Genomic DNA, 20,979 nt, shown 5'->3' with positions numbered 1-20,979 from the left:
CCACATGCCGCGGAGCGGCTGGGCCCGTGAGCCGTGGCTGCTGAGCCTGCGCGTCCGGAACCTGTGCTCCGCAACGGGAGGGGCCACAACACTGAGAGGCCCGCGTTCCGCAAAAAAAAAAAAAAAAAAAAAAAAAAAAGCTACAGTAATCAAGACAGTATGGTACTGGCACAAAAACAGACACATAGATCAATGGAACAGGATAGAAAGCCCAGAAATAAACCCATGCACCTGTGGTCAACTAATCTATGACAAAGGAGGCAAGGATATACAATGGAGAAAAGACAGCCTCTTCAATAAGTGGTGATGGGAAAACTGGACAGCTACATGTAAAAGAATGAAATTAGAACGCTTCCTAACACCATGCACAAAAATAAACTCAAAATGGATTAGAGACTTAAATGTAAGTCTGGACACTATAAAACAGAGGAAAACATAGGCAGAACACTCTTTGACATAAATCACAGCAAGATATTTTTTGATCCACCTCCTAGAGTAATGGAAATAAAAACAAAAGTAAACAAATGGGACCTAATGAAACTTAAAAGCTTTTGCACAGCAAAGGAAACCATAAACAAGATGAAAAGACAACCCGGGCAGAAGACCGAAATAGACATTTCTCCAGAGAAGACATACAGATGGCCAAGGAGCGCACATAAAAAGCTGCTCGACATCATTAATTATTAGAGAAATGCAAATCAAAACTACAATGAGGCATCACTGGGCATATACCCAGAGAAAACCATAATTCAAAAAGACACATGCAACCCAATGTTCACTGAAGCGCTATTTACAATAGCCAGGTCAGGGAAGCAACCTAAATGCCCATCGACAGACGAATGGATAAAGAAGATGTGGTACATGTATACAATGGACTATTACTCAGCCATAAAAAGGAACGAAATTAGGTCACTCGTAGAGATGTGGATGCATCTAGAGACTGTCATTCAGAGTGAAGTAAGTCAGAATGAGAAAAACAAATATCGTATATCAACACATACATGTGGAACCTAGAAGAATGGTACAGATGAACCGGTTTGCAGGGCAGAAATTGAGACTCAGATGTAGAGAACAAATGTACGGACACCAAGGTAGGAAAGCAGCGGGGGTGGGGCGGGTGGTGGTGGTGGTGGTGGGATGAACTGGGAGATTGGGATTGACATATGTACACTAATATGTATAAAATAGATAACTAATAAGAACCTGCTGTATAAAAAAATAAATTCAACACTAAAAAACAAAACAAAAAAGGCTCAAAATGGATTAAAGACCTAAATGTAAGACCGGATACTGTAAAACTCCCAGAGGAAAAATAGGCAGACCATTCTTTGACATAAATCACAGCAATTTTTTTTTGGATCCATCTCCTAGAGTAATGGAAATAAAAGCAAAAATAAACAAATGGGATCTAATTAAACTCAAAAGCTTCTGCACAGCAAAGGAAACCATAAACAAAACAAAAAGAAAAGTAGTTCAAAGACCACCCGGAACCGGGGTGACGTTATCATGTACCCGGACACAACGTCGTGCCAGGTCAGCACGTCCTGGGCGCAGCCCTGACTTCAGTGTTCCCTACGTGGCCCCCGGCGACGGGGTGCTCGTGGGCTCCTAGGGCTGGGGTCCCAGACTCGCTGTCGGCGTGGATGAGGAGGGCGCCAGGGGCCCGGGGACAGCTGTGGTCAGAGGGACGCACTCCCCCTCAGACTGGCCCTAACACAGGCGGCTTGGGCCCAGAGGAGGGCTCCCGCCGTGTCTCGGCCTGGACACGGGCCAGGTGCGGTGCTCAGCTGCGCGTCGGCTGGGGTGGGGCGCTGAACAGGGGACGGAGTCGCAGCCGCGGCCCACCCACCTCTCTCCTGGACTTCTGGGAGGTCCGCTCCAGGACATCGTCGCTGGAGATGTCCGAGTCCTCCGAGCAGCTCAGCTGGCGCCGGGGCCGCGGCTCTGGGGGGGCAGAGGCAGAGCAGGGACAGTGAGCAGCGGCCACACGGGGTACCCTCCCCACTTCCACAACCATGGCAGCCCAGGGCAGGGGAGCGGAGGTGTGGCTCTCCCCGGTTTGGGTCTGTCCCGCACCCGGAGCCACGAGCCTGGATGCTGACGCACAGCCGGGCGGGACTGGGCCCATACGCACCGAAGGGGCCCCGTCTGGCGCCAGTGCCCGGCCACTCACCATCAGGCCCTCCCTGGGAAGTCACAGCCCCCCGACGGCCCCCGCCCAGCTGCGCGCTGGTTTCAGAACGTCCTGCGGGGTTTAGCTTCCTTCTCCCGAGGAAGCCCCAGGGGAGGGGGTTAGCATGGGAAGTGGGTCTTTCGAGGGAGCTGCAGGGGCTGGAGAGCCCGCACTGTGCACTCTGCGGGGAGGGGCCCCCGTGCTGCCGTACCTGCTCTCGTGACGGGAGACGCCCCCGGCTTGCCGGCGTCCACGGTGGCCCCGCTGGAAGGGGTGCTGGGGCGGGACCTGCCATCGCCCTTCTTCTTCTTGTCCTTCCTATACCCGGAGAAGACGGACTTCCACAGGGACCTGGGCTTGGCTGCTGCTTCCTCCAGGGCGCTGGGGCTGGGTCTCTCCGGGGGCCGGCCCTCACCCTTGGGCTTCTTCTCTTTCTTGTTTCTTCGTGGGGAGAAGAGGGACGATCTCTTCTTGCTCTTCCCGCTGGAGCCCTCGGACGAGGTGACCGAGCCGTCCAGGCCCCCTGAGTCTGAGGGAGGGGATGGGACCTCCTCACTCGTGGCCTTGTGCGTTGGGGTGGGCTCCTCGGGGCCCTTGGGGGGCACGGCGGTGGCTCTGCGGGGCGCCGGGGTCCTGGGGGCCCTGGGGGCAGTGGCCACGGTGTCCATCTCCTTCATCCTGCTCAGCTGCCGGGCCATGGCGTCCCTCAGCGCCGGGCTCCGCACCGACTTCTCCCGGGCGCGCATGCGCTCGGCCGCCAGCTCCTTGGCCTCGGCGGAGACCAGCGGCAGCCCCCGCTTCTGCGGCGGGACCCCACTCTCGGGCCCCCAGCCGCTCTCCTGGGCCAGGGGCTGCTCGGGGCAGGGCCAGCGGGAGGGGGGCGTGAAGAAGGGCTCCTGCAGACTCGAGTCCTCCGTGCGGTCGTCATACGTGTCCTCTACATCGTCCGCGAAGGGGATCTCGTCCACGCTCTCCACAAATGGCTTTGGTGCCTCCTCCGGAGGCGGCCGGACGAGCTCCCACGGGGTCCGCGCGCACGTGGCCGGTGCTTGGGGCTCCGAGGCTGCGGGCTGCCCCGCCAGGGCCGGCTTCCCGTGAAGGGTGGCGGGCTCCTCGTCGGGAGGCGGGGGCGGTGGGCTGGAGGGGGGTGTGAGCATGGTGGAGTCGGAGGTGCTGAAGCTCTGGCTGCCGGGCGTCCTGGTGCGGGAGGAGCTGCCCTGCAGGCCCAGCCCCGAGCTGCTGGACAGGTCTCTGTGCTCCGCCCGGGCGCCCTTCGGCTCCCTGCCAGGTGGGGACCCTGGGGTGGGCGGGGAGGGCTGGGTCCCCCCGGCGGTGGGCCGCCCCAGCCTCCCGGGGACAGGTGTGGGTTTCAGAAGCCAGGGTCCCTCGCCCTGGGAGAGCTTCTCAGCTGGACAGGCCTGCAGGGGTGCGGGCTGGAACCCAGGCTCAGGTCCAGGGCCCCGTCGCACGGGCGTGAGCCCCAGGCTGCGGCGTATCTCTGCACTCTTCAACCAGAACTCTGCCACCAGGTCGCTGCGTTTCAGGGCCTCGTCCCCAGGGAGGGGGCTACCCATTGTGTCCTTGGTGACTCCTTGGCTCTTCACGGGGAGGGGGGCCAGGGGGGTGGAGGTTCTGGCCGGCACAGGCTGGAAGCGGATGGGGGACACGGTAGGGGACGGCACGGTGGCCTCGGCGGACGGCTGAGGCTGGGAGCAGATGGGGAGGGGGGCCAGCGGGGACCGGCGCTGTGGGCTTGCAGGCGAGGGCGGCGTCCTGGCTTCGGGCTGCGATCGGACGGGGGTGCCGGCTGTGGGCTCCCCATGGGGGAGCTCTGGCTCTGGCTCTGGCACAGGGCTCTCCGCGGGCAATCCCCTCGTGGCAGCTGCAGAGGCAAGCGGGGCTCGGGCGCCCTGTGGGAAAGCAAGGTGACAGGAGCTACTCAGAAGGCAGGGTTCTGACGGGCGTGCTCTCCCACCAAGGGCCTGAGCTTCCTGAAACACCCTCTCCATACGGGGGGCCACGATCAAGGGCCAGGAGGACACCCCCCTTTTTGATCTGTCAAGCTTCAGAGCCCCTCACCCAGTGAACATGTGAAGCTTTCAGGTTTGGGTCATCCCAAACGCATCCGGTTCTTTGGGCCCTGAACTGACACCAGCCAAAGGATGCTAACGACCAGCCCCAGAGCTCCGAGGTCTCTGACGTGAGACTTAAAACAGCATCAATCGCAGTCTGCCTCCCGGACTGTCCTTCCTGCCACGCCCCGGCCTCATTGCAGATGAAACCCCCCAAATCACCTTGCTCCTCAGGACCCCAAAGACCAAGCCAAGGAGCCCCAGGCCTCGAGCTCCGGCCGCCCTCTAGATGGCGTCCCCTAAAACGTGCTCCATAGGACACAGTGTTACTATCTATTTACGGAGCATCCTGCAGTGCGTAGTTCAAAGACCACTGGTCACCTGGACAAGTATTTTTAATTTAGAAAATCATACATTCATTTTAGCAGAATATTGAGAAAAAACACATCTGTTGTATCAAACGAGTAATCCCACAAATATTACTGTTTTAACTTAAAAATATAAACATGTTTAAAACGGCGTGCTGTGTGCACACACAGAGAACAGTGGTGGGAAGCTCCGTGGTGGGACTGGCACACAGCAGGCCACACCGGGCCAGAGCCCCAGGGCCACTCCTGTTTTCAACAGTCCATCAGCACAGGGAACAAAAAACTGGGTTCACACCAAGGCCCCTAAGGGGTCCCATCAGCTCTGCCTCCAGAGTGGGCCCCAAAGCCTTACCTGTGCCCTGGGGCTGTGGGCTGGGGAGGACAGGACCGAGTGCTCCTCAGGGGACCGGCTGGGGCTGGAGACTTGGGAGCGACCTGAGAAAACAGACGCAGGATTTGCGAGAGGAAACACGCGCTCGCACTGCAGCGGGGCTGCTCCCAGGGCGTCCCGGCCTCGGCCGTGTCACCAGTGTAGGATCTGCGTCCAAAGGTCCAAAGGTGAGCTGCACAGGTGCCACAGGGGAAGGGGCCGTGCAGGGAGGGGAGGGGCTCGCACACAGACCTCTCTCTGGGCGCCTTGCCGAGGCCGGTGGTGGCTCCTCCTCGCCTTCAGACACCTGCAGCTCCAGCCCCACTCCCGCCGCCACCTGCTGCAGCTCCGTGTCGGTCTCTGATGGCACGTCGTCCGACCAGTGCTGACCTGCCGAGGGAAGCGAGCACAGACCTCAAGTGAGGCTGTGCTCCTTGCCAGGATCCCAGCTCCTCAGAGGACAGCCGCCAGGCCATCAACTGCAGCGTGAGGTCCAGCCGGCTCTGCATCCTGGCCAGGCGTTGCCCACGGGTCCCCCTCCTGAGACTCGTCCATCAACACAGCATCCTCTGTGACGCGGAGCCCCAGGATGCCCGTGGCACCCCCTCTCTTTTGAGGGTGCGGGCCTTCCTGAGCACACGGACGGCTCCACAGGAAGGACCAGCCTTGGGGACTCGGAGCCCTCCCGGCCCTGCCGCCCCTGCCGCCAGTTCCAGGCTCCTAGCGCCCAGCCCCGCCCGTTCTCACCTCCCAGCCCAGTCCCTGCCCCTCCCCCTCAACGCCATCTCCTCGTACCAGTTTCCAGAGGCAGCAGCTGGATTAAAGCCCTCGTAGGAAGCCCTGAATCTGCTCAGTTTCTCCCCACGACTTAACGAGTGCAGCCCACATCCAAAGGGTGGGTGAAACGACACACCTTCAGATTAGTGGCAGAACAAGAAAGGAACCAGGAGCCCTAACAGCCGCTCCTCTGAGAACCTCACTTTCGGCTTTTTTTTTTTGGCGGTACGCGGGCCTCTCACTGCTGTGGCCTCTCCCGTTGCGGAGCACAGGCTCCAGACGCACAGGCCCAGCGGCCATGGCCCATGGGCCCAGCCGCTCCGCGGCATGTGGGATCCTCCCGGACCGGGGCACGAACCCGCGTCCCCTGCATCGGCAGGCGGACTCTCAACCACTGCGCCACCAGGGAAGCCCCTCACTTTCGTTTTAATGTGCGTTCCATCTTCCCTGAGCTCAGACCACCGCGGCCCCCTCCCCGGGAGGAAGAAGGCGGGCACCGTGGTTGGGGGGGCTCTGGGGTCCCCGTACCATCCTCCAGCTCTGCGCCAGTGTCCCCTGTGTCCCCATTCTCCGCTGCCTCGCCTTCTATCTCTGCTGGCTCTGAGTCCACATCTTCCTCCTGGTCGTCCTCATCAAACGGGACTGCAAGGCAGAGACGTTCAAAGGAAGGAAGAGGAAAGAGACGGACAGACAGACAGACGCATCGGCAGGGGACTCCCAGGGCTGTCACGTGACGACCACGAGGAGGGGAGGGGAGAAGCCTGCCTGGGTGGGGGTCGGTGGGCCGGGAGGTCTCCGAGAGCAGGGCGTGGCCTCCTGAACACTGATCAGGCAGGCACCCAGCTGCAAACGTGGCAGCCGGGCCCTGCCCCAACCGAAGCGTGCTCGAGTTGCTTAACCCTCGAGGGGGCTGCTAACCCTGCCTTTCAGGGAAGACACGGAGCCCAGGCAGCTGGCGGGTTTGTTTGCAGCCCCACCGCTCAGCCTGGCACCAGTGCCATGTGCAGGGGGGTGACCAGCCGGCAGGGCTGCAGCCCCGCTTGGGAGAATTTAGACACGTACTTTTTTTAAGCGTAAGAGAGAGGGACGAGGGGACGTGGAAAGTTCGTTTTTTGGACTCAAGACCAGTCCTTCAGCGCCGCAAAATGCGGCAAAGCTTCATTTCTCCTGAGCAAGGAGGCTAACATACACACTCTCTCTCTCTCTCTCTCTCTCACACACACACACACACACACACACACACACACACACACACACACACACTCTCTCTCTCTCTCTCTCTCTCACTCTCTCTCTCTCTCTCTCTCACCTGTTCCCAACCCTGCACAAGAAGAACTCAGACTACAGTTCAGGTTACAAGAAGGCAGCAGGAAGCAGCCATAGACATATCGTGCTGCCTGGACCAGGGGTCCCTCGTCCCGGGGTGCCCTGGGGGCTCTTCTCGGGTCTCCTTTCAGGAAGGGGGCTGGCCTTTGACCCGCACATACTTGGCCTGAGGGTCAAGCCCGGCAGGCTGGGCAGCAGAGGAGCCCGCTGAAATGCAAGACCAGGCCGAAGGACCACGAGACCCTCGACGGCCAGCAGCCCAGCCTCATGAAGCTGCGTCCCCGGCGCCCGGGGCTGTGCAGTAACCAGCAGTGACTGTGAGCGGCCACAGGGTCAGAGCACAAGGAAACTGGGGACAAGACAGCCGTGATGGCCTGGAGGTGGGCACCTCTAGGTGCTAGGGATGTATTTCTTGACCCAGGTGGCAGGTGGGTGAGTCTTGGTGTTTTTAAATAATTCCTTAAGCTGTTACTTATCCTCACCACCCCTTCTGTGCACTCGGCTTATTAAGACGAGGTGATGGTGCACACCCGCTCTGAGAGTGCTGTGAAATCGGTCTGGGACGGACGAGGCAGGGCCAGGACGCCCTCCTGGGATGATGGCATTTGCCAGGAAGAGCCCTGGGGAGACCGCTCAGTTACTTCCGTAGACTGAGACCTTTGTGCGCTAGCACTGCTGCTCACTCATCACACACCAGGGGAGGGGACTTCTGAGGCAGACAAGCCTCTCCTCCCTGTGCTTTCTGTGCGACAGCGAGCTGGCCGTTGACGGGGACAGAACCCGGGCCCACCCCACGGCGGCTGCCCGCCGGGCCCACACGCGTGCTAGAATCAGTCTGTGAGTGGCCGGGCATCGAGAGGCAATTATACACGTTTGTGTTGGCAAGTCCGTTGGAAGCAAGCGTGACATGGACTCCCCAGCCTGGCGTGGCTCCAGACACAGGACACTAGAGCAGCCCAAGCCCAGACCTGGCCCTGCGGCCCCCAGCAGTTCTCCTACTCAGAGAAACATCTGCGCAGACTTGGGGTTAGGGGTCTACGGTCCTCAGCGGCGCCCTGAAAGGAACGACTGTCACACGTATCTAAATACACGACAAGCATCAATGCAGCAGCAGCAACGCTGAAAGAGACACAGCTTGAGGGAGGGAACTGGGGGTTAATCCAAGTTAGGACGGAGCGGGTGCTAGAAGCAGCCACACACAAGGAAGCAGGCGGCGCCGACACGCTCAGCTCTGGTCTACTCAGCGGCCGCTGGGACGTCCCGATACCTCAGCCTCGTCCAACCATCCTGGGGACAAAACTAACTAGGACAGGGTGACCGCAGCCCTCTCTACAGTTTGGCGTGAAGATGCCTCCTGACCTACAAGCCGAGGAGGACAATGGGCGGCTGGCAGGCGGCCGGTGGGGCAACCATCCTGCCCGCTGGAAGGGGCACCCGGCCCTTCTGCATTTCACAACTGGTGGGGGCCAAGGCTGTCCCACATCCTGCCCGGGTGCCAGAGCCCCTCGCTGAGAAATGCCCACCCCCCCCGAAAAGGGCACTGAGGACAAGCAAGGTCTCTCGGCTCCCTCGGGGCCTGAGAGCTTGCAGAGAGCCCTGCACCTCGGCATGCAGACCCAGCCTGGCCCCCAACCCAGTACTGACTGCCTCAGCCGTGGCGCCCCGGGAGGTTTGCTGACTGTTACGAGAATCCTCCACCCCACACCCAGCCGCTGTCCAGCCTCATTTCTCCAAACTCTGAGCCTCAGCACTGCACACAGTCCTTCGGCTTCAGTTTCACCCGATCTCTACTAACAAAACGACGCCCGCCCCCGCCCGACTGCACTACTGCTCTGCTCTGGTTTTCCCAGGAGGGCGCGTGGCGCATGTCTGGTCCATGCAAGGGCGGCGGCCTGAGCGAGGCATGCACATGCCCCCGCCCTCCGCTGCGCATGCACTAGCGGCAGCACCGGAAGTCCAGGGTTAAGGGACCAGCAGAGCTGCCAAGAGAGTGGTTATGGTGAGCGGGCAGAGAACGAACATCACCCGACAACCTCCGGAGACCGACTCCAGCCAGGCCTGCACTGCTGCACGGCGAACGGAGGGAAGGTCGGGCCCTGAATTTGAAACAGACGATAAATACAAAGTTACACAGGAGTCAGCGTTCCCGGCGAGGAGAGCGGAGGTCCTCCTGGAGTCCACACGAAGAGAGACGGACGACGTTACAGCCCGAGGCCCGTCCGGCACCGACCAGGGACAAGCGGGGCGTCGGGACAGGGAGAGGAGAGAGAGCACGGGGGGGTCAAGGTGGCGGCCCCGGACAGCAGGCTCTCTCTCGGCTCCTGCAGAGCTGCTGGGTGTTTACGCAGCTGCAAACGTGGTTAAAGAGGTGGGCCTTGCCTGCGGCGAAGGTGGCTAACTCCCATGAAGGCCGGGCCACACGCTCTGCGCCCTCGGCACCCTGCAGGCTGTGTCCCCAACAGGCACCGAGTGCAAACGTGGAGACAAGGTGAGCAAGGGACAGAGGGCGAAGCACCAAGGCAGGCACGCTGAGGTCGGGCACGGGAAGGACGCCCCCAACGGTCTCCAGGTTTTCCTTTCCTTCCTTAAAAGAAGCCAGAACAAGGTTCATCATCATCCTGCCGTGGGATGCAGAGCACCTCCCCTAAAACCTAGAGCTGGTAACGATGCTACTTCAGAGGCCTCCTTGATATAAATTTCTTCTTAAAACTTCATTTCAGTCCAAGATATGGTCCCTTGACCCCATCCTGTCCGCGCACACTCACTCCGAGACACACCGCACAAGGAAAAGCACAGGACATTCCTCCAAGTGGAGAAGGAAGAACCCTGCCTAGTGACATGGGCAAAGTCAGCAAATTCTTGGTTTTCCCAACGTCAAGTTCACTGTTTCGCGTCAGCGGACAACAGCCCACCTCTTACCCACCGGGACTTCACATATCCTCTGACGAGAGCCCAGGGAGCAGACACGCTCCGCTGGCTCTTACTTGTGAGGAGCCCGGGGGCCCCGCCCTAGAGTCCCCGGCAGCCCAAGGGGAAGCAGGACAGAGGTGCCAGGCACCCTGAGCCCGAGGAATTACCTCTGGAAGGAAGGGACTCGGAGGCCGGTGACACTCGCTCTTCCCGGTTCTCACGAATGTGCGTCCAGTGCACGTCAGCCTGGATCTCCAAGGGATTGGCTGCCTTTACGAGCTGCTGCAGCCGTGGGCTCCCAGCTAGTGTGCCAGGTTCGAGGGGCAGAGGAGATGAGGAGGGGAGAGATGACGGGAAGGAAGGAAGGAGAAAGTAAACAGTCCAGGGAAGGAAGGATCAAACACCACAGGAGAGGAAACAGAAGGAAAAGTTACCATATTTGCCAGGATCAGTTTGAATCAGAAAGAGGCAAGAATTGAGAATAAGCACACGCACACGCACGTGCACACGCACACACGCCCGACTTCTACTCGTTCAACTTGATTCAGTCCCTTCGAGCTTCATGCAGCTGTCGATGCGGATGAAGAGAGTCCTACACTCCCCTCCGATGCAGAAAGTACCTTCCTTTCTGAAGCTCTTTTCATCTTAACTGCATCTGAGGGACCCAAGTGCCCAGTCAGGAGAAAAGAGCGGGTCACAACTGGCCTCTTCAGGGCCAGCCTCCCAAGGCCCCGAGTACGTGGCTCTGCTGGCCACACAGCCCGTGCCTATGGCCACCTGCCACGTGGACACAGAGGTGGGGCGGGACAGGGCAGTGCTGCCACGAACCAGCTGGCTCACGCGGGGCAGACAGTGACGCTGTTGGGATTCTAGTTTTTATCTTCTGCAGCTAAAGAGAAAAACATCCCCTTCTACAAGGGGCCATGCAGCATGCTGGGCTGAGGCGGGGTGCGGTCAGAGAAGGCTACGGTGGGGAGGAAGCGGAGTCTGTCCTGCAGACCCCAGAGCGCTGGAATTCACGGGAACAAGAAGTCAATCCCTCTGCCCTTTCTGAGGTCAAAGCCCTCTTCCCGAACACTCGACTGGTGCCCCGCTGATCCCCCCTGGACATAAGACTCGGCTTCTTAGCCAGGTGAGAACTCACCAGGGGCCCCGCCTTCAGGCTGTTCTTGCTCTCGGGGCCCAAGGAATCTGCATGCACCCCTGCCCCGAGGGCTCCCATAATCAGTGCTTGGACCATGCCATACAGTTGGGTTAAAATAAGGGACAGCCAGCAACTTGGGGGAGGGGACCCTCCAGGAGGGAGGGTGGCTTTTCGGGCAGCAAGAGCGGGTACCACCTGATCAGAAGGACTCGCTACGGTCTAATTGGGCAACCTGGCTTTGGCTTTGGCTTCATCACGAAAACGACAACCTCCTAATCTCCAAGCAACAGGGAACGTGACGTGGGCAGAACTCACCGCTAAGGCCACCAAACGTGAATGGGGGCTGTGCTGGGCCTGGGGTCGCAGCCCGTGTGCTCTCTTGGGAGCCGCTGGCCTCTGAGGGCTTCCTCTAGGGTCAAGGGGCCTTGGCAGTGCTGGACGGGGCTGAGTCACGGCAGCCACCAGAGAGCCCGACTGCCTTCGGACCAAGACATTAAGTCAAGGAGGAAACGCAGGCCCCTTCTCCACCTTCAGGGCAAGCAGGGGAAGACAGCAAGCCTTCTCCCTGGGGCGTGCCTGCGTGCCGCCAGTGCACGCAGCCTTGGGGACGCATCGCCCAGGCACAGGGGAGGGGCTCCGGGCGCCTGTGCTGGCCCCTCCACTTCTGAGAGCTGACTGTGACGTGGGGTGCTCGGCTCACATCAGAGGAGGAGCTGAGTCGTAACCGGATGAGGGACTGGCAGCAAATGGTCAAGGGGCACAGGGGCGCCCGGGGTGGCTGCCTCGCCTGCCGCTGCAGCTCTAGGAAACCCCGTCTCTCCACAGGGGACCTGCTCTCGGGGGCGGCTGGACGGCTGCCAGGGGCCGGGGTGCAGGTGGGCAGAGCTGCCTTCACGTGCACTCACGTCCTCTTCCTCTGGCAGGTGCCCCAGCGGCTGGCCTTGCAGGAGTTCTCTGTCCCGGGGCCAGTACTCTCCTTCCACACCCACAGCAAAGCACCACGTGGGGGCAGACGGGGAGGAGAGCACAGAAAGAAGAGTCATCTCCAGGCTCCTCCGCTCCAAAGCCCCTTCCCGCAGGCTGGAGCCGGACGCTACTTCCACGTCCAGGAGATCAGGTCTCGGGAGGGAAGCGGGGCCAAGCTCTCCTGAGAAGGGGGCACGCCCCGACCCCTGGCTGTGTCTGGAGCTACAGACAAGCCAAGTGGCCTTCCCTGGGGCGGGCTGTGCACGCGATCCCCACTGACTCACGCCGGGGCACTCGGCTCTACAGACACGGCCGGCGGAGGAAGCAGCCCCGGACGCCACCCCCCGCTCCTCACACGAGGGCGGTGTGCAGGCCCCACGTGCTGCCTTGGGGTCCCGCCCCAACCTCCGGTGGGGAGGGAGGCCTACAGCAGGACCGGGGCCACGGGGGCTCCAGGAGCCCGAGGAAGGCCCCACCTCTGCCGCCTGACCTCGTCAGCGCAACCAGCTCGGGGCTCCACTGCCAGCTGAGGACCACGGGTAACGCGCACCCTGCCCGGTCAGCGCCCGGCCCTCGCTAGCTGGAGCGAACGAGCCTGGGCTGGGACTGGCCGCCAAGCACAGGGAACTCCAGGAGGAACAGAGAGACAAGCCTGCAAGGCGCAGAGCCCTCCAGGGCCAGCCCCACGGGCCAGGCTCCTTGGCTAACGGCTCACGTCCTCCTCGCCCTATCCACGCCCCACAGGGAGAGCACGGCCTGAGCAGACACGAGTTCCCGTGGACTCAGGTCTCTGCCTGCCTGGCCCTGCTCACCACTCCAGGCCCAGTGCAGCCGGAACAGGGAGAATGACCCTCCGACAAAGGCCAGAGAAGGAGCCCAGGAAGCTCTTCCTCACCACTCGGGATCACACAGGCGGACGGGACAGGACCCAACACCTCGAGTGCGAGACAAGAGGCATCTCAGAGCCAGCCTGACTGACCTACCAGGACACGGGTCCCAGCACGTCACCACGCACCACAGGTGACCCCTCCTGGGGGGCCCTCCCTCCTCAATGCCCGACAGCCTCCGACGTCCAGGACCAGGAACCAGGGAACCCCCAAAGCTAAGTTCCCTGCGTTCCTTTAGCTGGAACAGGATAGGCCGAGTGGCCTGACCTGGAGGAGGCCCTTGTCTGCCCCTGTGTCCAGCTCTACCCGGACAGCCCTTCGTGGGTCCCCTGGGGCCGTGGGAGGCATGCCACGTGACCCCGGCCACAGAAGCTCCCGCACCCGGGCCGGGTCGGGAGGAGAGGCTTTACTCTGACCTTCACTAGACGCGTCCTCCTCGTCCTCCTCGTCCTCCGCGTCCTCCGCGTCCTCTTCCCCAGCCACGAAGCTCCTGGAGGCCTCGAGCTCCTCTTCACTCTTTCCTTTCAGAAGAGCGTGGATCCTCACGGCCTCCTTCCAGGGAACGCCACCCAGGTCTGAGGGGGGCAGCGGGGGCTCCTCCTCCTCCATCTCGGACTCCGAACTGCTGCAGAAATGACCCCAGAACCCAGTGAGGGGACCACAGAACGGAGAAGGGGGCGGCTCAAAGCCAGGGGCACCGGCAGCAGCTCCCGGCAAGGCACCCGCTGGGCGGGAAGGGAGGGAGGACACCTTGGGGCCAGCGCACAGAGGGTGAATGGAGGGCAAGATGGGTCACACGGGCCGGGGCAGCCCCGCCAAGCACAGGCTCGGAGCTCGTGACCCTGGGGACCGAGGGTGAAGAGCACCTCCGTTCCCGTGGACGCACCGCCTCGTTGGAGGATCCCGGGTGGGAGGAAGGGCCACCGGCGGGAAGCGGGCTGGCGGAGGTGCTGCTCGCAGGAAAGGGAGCCCCGGGCCCCGCTCCCAAACACCACAGCGCAGTGTGCAGCGCTGCAGGTGAGGGCGCCCGGACAAGCCCCCATCCTGCGGAGAGGCGCTCGCTGCGCGAGGGCCCCGACACCTGCTCCCGGGGCTAAGAGCGCCCGCCCTGCTCAGAGAGCCTGGCCCGGCCGCCCGTGTCTGGGAGGGAGACCCTAAGCCCCGGGGTGCCCTGCCTGACGGGGAGGCCTGACTCCCTGGGGCCTCCGGTCAGGATGGAGAGTCTAAGAACGTGGTTTGGGGTGAAGGCCTTGGGTCACCAGCATCAGCCGACCCGGAGACCTGGCTCAACCACATTCCACAGGGAACGTGGACCCCAAGGCTCTGTGGTGTCATCACACATTAACACCAGGAGAGTGGCTCTGCCTGAACCCGTGGGGACGGGAGCCGTCCTTCTCAGACTGGCCTCCGCGCTCCGCCCCGTAACGGAGAAGGGCCGTGAGCACAGTCCTGCCAGTGGGTTCTGTCCTGTAGCCTTTCCAGAAAATTACTGCACCCGAGGGTGGCGCTGGGGACTCCATCACTTTCATCGAGTCAGAAGTGAGGGTGGCCTCCCGGGCTGTGTCCCTCGACCCCTCACTGGGCCGCAGGGCTCTGCCACGACAGCTGTGTGACCATAAGCTGGCTGGTCGTGCTCTCCAAGCCTGTGTCCATGCCAGGAACGGGGTGTGAACACCGGCTTGTAGCGGGTGCCCCTAGTGGAGTGAGATTTTATTGACCGCATCACACTTGTGCTACACTCCGGTCCTCCAGCCATCCATTCGCTTGTTTACACATTTACACACTCATTCATTCATGCATTCAGCAGACGTTTCTGAGCACCTACTGAAGTTCAGCCGCTGAACTCAGAAAGCAAGAGCAGCTTCTCACTGTCGGCAGCTCAGTCTGGCGACTCCTACTTCATTCACTCATTCAACTAGAACTCACTGAGTGTCTCTGCTCACAGTACTCCTAGACGTCACAGAAAAGACCTTCAGGGTCAGGGGAGAGAAGATGCAAACACCAGGACTGGACAGGTGGGCGGTAAATGCAGGGCGCTGGGGGTCTCTACGAGGCAGTTTCAAGGGGGAAGACATAAGAAAGTGGACCACAGAAAGCTTGTCCTCTGGAGTTCGATTAGCCCTCAGTGTTTACTTAGCCATGATTTTTGCCTTATCGTTGTGATTTCATTTCTTTACTCTTATTAACTAACGACAACGTGTGAGCCTGTGTGTGTCATTTAACATCTTTCGAATGTGAAATCAGGGTAAGAGTGCCTCCTGTGCTCGGCACTAACCTCAGGTCGATTTGCAACACTTTAGGTGGACAGGGAGGCCAGCCAGCCCTCCTTCATGCCAGGCACACTGGGGCCCCAGCTGTCGGCGGGCAGCTCTCTGGGGGGTGCGCTCAGGGCAGCCCCTCCCCATGCCGTGTCATGAGGGCAGCTAGCGTGATGAGGCCCCACTAGAAGCCGTGACAGCTCAAGGACCACGGAGAATAGCAAGGGAGGCACAGAGCATAAAAACAGGGCTGAAGGTCAACCATGCTTCTGGAGTGCCACGTGCTTCTGGAGATGGGACACAGGCAAGCCGCCCTGCCCGCCTTGGTGAAAGACAGAGAGAGACGGGCAGGTACTGCCAGCCGCTCCTCCCCAGGCATCACCATCCATGGCCCTCAGAGCAGCGCTCCGGTCTGGCTAGACTCCTCACGTTATGTAAGATTCGCAGTGTGAACTCAACTCCCCGAGGCTCATCTTATAATACATTCTCGGGCTGCTCCCAGCGCCTGAATCTCTGCGTCTGGCCTTCGAGAGGCAGGAGGGAGGATCTGTGTGAGGCGCACTCCCCGCCTGGGCTACAGCCTGGGACGTTTCCAGGGGCAGAATCCCCACAGCAGAACAAAATGCAAGACAACCGACCTCCCTGTCCTTTAGGGAGGAGACGGGGACCTCAGGACACGGCCTCCCAGGAGACACGAGAGCCAGAAAATGTAGTCGTCAAGACTAGCTTTCCACGAGAGCAGGGATCTGTTTCCACATCTGTAACTACATCCCCGTGTGGCTATTTGATCCAGGCAGCCTCCCAGACCACACCCTCTCCTATCGCTTGCCTGGCACTGCCGAGACGGGTGAAAGCAGACAGGGGACGCAGCGAGCAAGGCCAGGCAGCTGCATCCGAGCTCACAGGGTGGGAGGTGGTCCCTGTGAGGCCCCTCAGCAAAGCCCATCGGCGGAGCTGGCGCGTCCCGCTGGAACCACGGAGCAGGAGCCTCCCCGCTGGGTGTGGCCGAATCACTGCTCTCACAGCGCCTTCCCTGAACCTCCCCAGGCGCCGTCTTCTCACCGAGCCCACGGTGGGCTGGCAGGAGGACGCAAGGTCAACGCACCAGCTTCTCAAGGGACAAGGTCTGCTCCAGATGTAAAAGAGGCCGCAGAGGAGCAGATCCAGGGAGGAGGACGTGCCTGGAGCACGAGGCACTTCCCGTGGGTCAGCTCAGCTCATCACACAGTAGCTCAAGGGCACAGCCACTGCTGTCATCCCCGTTCCCGCAAACTAGGAAGCCGGCCTTCCGGAGGCGGGACGGTCTGGCTGAGGAGTCAGGAACCCCCAGCGTCCGCCCACATCAGGTCACCCCGTCAAACCCAGGAGGAAGGTCACGACCCGGCTCCTGACTGCCGTGGTCGACCTGGGAACTCGGGCAGCCACCGCGGATGGACACTACCTGAAGCTGTGGGTGGCTTCACTTTTAAGTTAACCCGCTGGTAATCAGAGCCTCTCCGAGCGATGCCCTGTCCCGCTCGACCGCCCCGAGGTCCCGCCCACCCTGCCAACCCTGTAAGCACTGAGCCGCCTGTGGAGGAGACCTGCCGGGTCCTGCGATCTGCACGCAGTGGAGACCACTCTGCGCTCAGGCCGGCACCCTGCGGGTGAAGGGTGAGGAGGGGAGCAGTCAGGGGTGCCTCGCAGGAGGGGCCGTTCCTCACGCTGTCACCCTTTGGGCTGGCCTGTCTCCTGTGACCTTCAGGGAGTCCTCTGCAGCCCTGGCTGCCCGTCTGGGAAGCACACCTGGGCTCCGGCCCTCCCCGAAGCAGGAAGGAGAAAACACACGGAAAGCAGACCAGCCATCTCCTGCCCCGGCACCCAGGCTCTCCCAGAGAAAATGGAAGTACTGTTTCCAGGGTCCCCTTTGGAAGAGGCTCCTTCCCGCCCCTCCAAGGAAGGGTCATGGAGCTGAGGAGGCCTCGGCCAAGATTCTCTGCTTGTGTGAAGGAAACCGCGAAGATGATGGGAATCGCCTGGGTATCTGAGAAAACAGGTGTTCCTGGTCTCCACCCCACGTCCACTGAGTGAGAGACCCTGGCAGGAGCGAGGCCAGGAATTAGCCTCCGACCAAGTGTCACACGTGTTTATCATCAGGGACATTTGAGAAATTTGGGGCAGTGGTTCTCACAGCGTGGTCTCCAGACCACAGCACCAGCTGGAAACTTCTGAGACATGCAGATCTTGGGCTCTACCCCAGACGGACTGGGACAGAAACCTCCCAGCTGTCTGTGCTCTCACAAGCCGGCAGATGATTTTGATGCAGGCGAGGCTTGGTCACCACTGCCCCAGGGCAAATTCGAGGCAAGCCCGATTTCTGGCACTTAAACCACCTGTTCAAGGAAACCCAAACAGGAATCACTACGCTGCCTCTCCTAGTGAGGGTCGCCTGGGCTGTGCACGGATCCACAGGTAAGACAGTGATTACAGCAACTGCCCGCCGGGCGCAGACACTGGGCCCACTACGTTATTTGGTCTTATCCTCAAAGCAAACCTCTGAGGCGCAGTGTCCTTTGCAGATGAGGAAAGGAGAGCAAGAGAGCGTAAGAAACTTGCCCCCAACTAACAGAAGGTGGAGCTAGGCCTCAAGTCTGGGTTGTCCACCTGCTAAGTCACGTCCAAACGGTGCCCCCCGCTCTGCCCCCACCGCAGGCACCCGAGGTAAGAGGAGAGTGAATCCCCGCCTGGACCGGTCAGTTCCTGGAAACGCTGTCATCTCTCATCTTCAAGTCCGATGACTCCCCAAGGAAGGACGGGGGCATCTCACGGCTTCCTTGGGGAAATAAGACAGCTCTGGCGCCGCACTCTCACGAGACCACCATTACACTTCACAGAGCATCCACGCTTAGCGCTTTTTCAAATGGGAATTTGAGTACGATGGGGCATTTACTACACCACCGGGTGCCGACTGACCTATCCTTCTACCCCACCCACTGCGAAGGCCGTGACTCAGCCTTCCTGCAAAGCCCAGGCTACATCACCTCCACTCCTGCCCCATAATGCCTTGGTTTACAGATCACAGTGCAGGAAACATTATTCCTGCAGGACAGGGTCTGGGCACGTCACCGAGCCCAGCCCTCCACTCCGCCCCACCTCGGGAGCGCCGCGTCCTGAGGGCGCTGGTCGGGGAGGCTCCGCGAGGGGGGCTGCAGGGCGTCCGCCTGTCCTGACTCCACTCCACCTGCCTGTCCTGTTCTCTTCCAGCCCGTGGGGTCTCCTGCTGAGCCCTGACTTGGGCACTGACCCCACTGACTCAGGCAGGCCTGCGGGTGGCGGGGATGCGCAGACAAGGACAGAGACGAGGGGGCGTGTGGGGCACTTTCCCCAAAGGTGCGCGCGGCTCAGCCGGCCAGCGCCACGCACTGCGAGGGGCCCTGGGATGCAGGTTTCTGCTCCTTTCCACACACGGGAGAAAGAAAGGAGCCCGGAGAGGTGAGACAGCTTCCCCGAGACCGCACAGCGACCCGGGGGCTGAGTCACCCCAGAGCCTCCATGGAACCCACCCCCAGGGGCGCGGTCACCGCCCCCGCGGAAGCCCCTCCCCCGACACACCTGTAAACACCAGCCCAGGGCACATTTTTTCTGTTCCTTTTCAATGAAAAGCAGGGTTAAGGTCTTGGTAGATGCTCAGTAAGTACTGAATCACTGAATCAAGTCAAACAAACTGGTCCTTTCTGACTAACGAGACGGGGAGCTGGAGCACCAGGCGGCAGGGAGCACGGAGAGCCCGGGATGTGGACCAGAGACCGTGGGCTTGAACCTCAGTCAACGCTCCATCCTAGGCCTGGTCACCATCGGTTTCCTTACCCCAGGGGGCGAGATGCACATCCTATATATTTCACAGGCCCCGGAGGACGACCAGGTGAGGAGTCAGACGCTGGAGTCCACAGCCGTCGCCTACAAGCGCCTGCCTACACGTGCCCAGCTCTGTCCCAAGCACCTTCTACCCCGGGACCCTCGCCCGACTCCGCAGGAGGCCCTGGTGCTGCCACCCCTTACCCGGACGAGGGGACAGGCAGAGAGGTCACACGACCCGCCCAGTCACGGGTCACGACACAAACCCAGGCCGTCAGGCTCGGGGCCCCGCTCCCCCGCCCGCCGCAGACGCAGCCCCACAGGCTGACCTGCTGGCCGCGTCCTCCTCCGTCCCCGTGTCCAGCACACTGCTCAGGTTGTGCTCGGCCTGCGTCTCCTCGGGCACCTCCTCCAGCCCCTCCGCCTGCCGCACCGACAGGCGGTAGTTCTCCAGCTCAATCCTCTCGGGGGTGCCCCGCAGCCTCTTGGCGATGCTGGGCTCCTCCAGGCCGTTCACGCTCGGGCCTGCACGACAAGCAAGAAGCAAAGTTCTGGGATCAGCGACAGGGACGAGGGAAGGAACTTCTCCCTGGAAGGAGGGGCAGCCGTCCCACGAGGCCAGGGAGCCGGACACGGCAGCAGTCAACAAGGTCGGGCCCCGGAGAGCCCAGAGGTCTCTGGTGTGAGGGGGCAGAAGACAGAAGACCCCCCATCTGCCCTGCAGGGACGCGACAGCCTGGCGAGCGGTGCACGCTGGCGGGGGGCAGGGGCAGGACTGGCCCTCAAGGGAAAGCAGCCTGTTGAGAAGGGAGTGCTCTCCGCTGCCCCCCGACAAGGTCCAGGACCCGCTGCCCCCCACAAAATGGTCCAGGACCCAATGTCCCCACCCGCTCGGTTCAGGACCTGCTGCCGCAATCCCATGGTCCGGACCTGCTGCCCCACCCAGAATGGTCCAGGACCTGCTGCCCTCCGACAAGGTCTAGGACCCGCTGCCCCCCACAAAATGGTCCAGGACCCAATGTCCCCACCCGCTCGGTTCAGGACCTGCTGCCGCAATCCCATGGTCTGGACCTGCGGCCCCACCCAGAATGGTCCAGGACCCAGTCGAGGTTTGGGCACTGCATCTGGCTGGTCTGCTGAGGTGTCCAGGTAAGCTGTTCTGCAGAGCTTCTCACACTGTGGGTTTGTCTGTCTCACGTTTAGATTCACGGCAGACTTTCTGTTCCACGGGAACACCTCGTGGGCGACTCTGGGCCCCTCCCACTGCACCCACGCAGGACAGTCAGGCCCCCTCGGTCCTGGTGACACCAGCTGGACGGCTTGGTTGAGCTGGTGCCCACCCACGTCTCTGTGGTAAAGAGACCTTTTCCCCTTTGTAATTAATAAGTAATCTGGGGGGTGATGTGGAGAGACCCTGGACTACCTGTTCCCAGAATACCCACGTCAGGGGGCTAAAGATCCACTGATGACCCTGCCTGGTCAATTATTGCTCTGGGAGGCCCACGATGGCGGTTTCTAGACTCTATCATTCCTTTGCGAAGAAATCTGAGGACTGGGCTTCCCTGGTGGCGCAGTGGTTAAGAATCCACCTGCCAATGCAGGGGACACGGGTTCGAGCCCTGGTCCAGGAGGATCCCACGTGCCATGGAGCAACTAAGCCCGTGTGCCACAACTACTGAGCCTGTGCTCTAGAGCCCGCGAGCCACAACTACTGAGCCCTCATGCCACAACTACTGAAGCCTGGGCACCTAGAACCCGTGCTCCGCAACGAGAAGCCACTGCAATGAGAAGCCCGCGCACCACAATGAAGAGCAGCCCCCACTTGCTGCAACTAGAGAAAGCCCGCGTGCAGCAACGAAGACCCAATGCAGCCAAAAATAAATAAATAAATGAA

At 61.0% G+C, this 20,979-nt stretch overlaps 1 protein-coding gene across 27 annotated transcripts in view; it reads right to left on the bottom strand.

The window, feature by feature from the left end:
• Positions 1 to 20,979, bottom strand: part of MICAL3 (microtubule associated monooxygenase, calponin and LIM domain containing 3) — a 177,330-nt gene that overhangs the window by 22,057 nt on the left and 134,294 nt on the right. For 23 of the 27 annotated variants that reach the window (XR_008617618.1, XR_008617617.1, XR_008617616.1 and 20 more), the window contains 9 exons: positions 19,415 to 19,610; positions 13,410 to 13,618; positions 10,164 to 10,298; positions 9,120 to 9,182; positions 6,289 to 6,402; positions 5,236 to 5,373; positions 4,966 to 5,048; positions 2,385 to 4,083; positions 1,850 to 1,944 (listed from right to left, as the gene is read on the bottom strand). Coding sequence is in view for 22 of the 27 variants with exons in the window: in XM_028490750.2 (XP_028346551.1) it covers positions 1,850 to 1,944; positions 2,385 to 4,083; positions 4,966 to 5,048; positions 5,236 to 5,373; positions 6,289 to 6,402; positions 9,120 to 9,182; positions 10,164 to 10,298; positions 13,410 to 13,618; positions 19,415 to 19,610 (2,732 nt within the window). In the remaining 5 variants the exon portion in view is untranslated. Of the gene's footprint in view, positions 1 to 1,849; positions 1,945 to 2,384; positions 4,084 to 4,965; positions 5,049 to 5,235; positions 5,374 to 6,288; positions 6,403 to 9,111; positions 9,183 to 10,163; positions 10,299 to 13,409; positions 13,619 to 19,414; positions 19,611 to 20,979 lie in introns of those variants that run through there. The other 4 variants (XM_055085388.1, XM_055085390.1, XR_008617619.1 and 1 more) reach the window with 4 other exon arrangements.

This window comes from Physeter macrocephalus, chromosome 6, assembly GCF_002837175.3.
Source record: "Physeter macrocephalus isolate SW-GA chromosome 6, ASM283717v5, whole genome shotgun sequence".
Classification (NCBI taxonomy): Eukaryota; Metazoa; Chordata; class Mammalia; order Artiodactyla; family Physeteridae; genus Physeter; species Physeter macrocephalus.
This window is presented reverse-complemented; position numbering and strand designations above follow the sequence as displayed.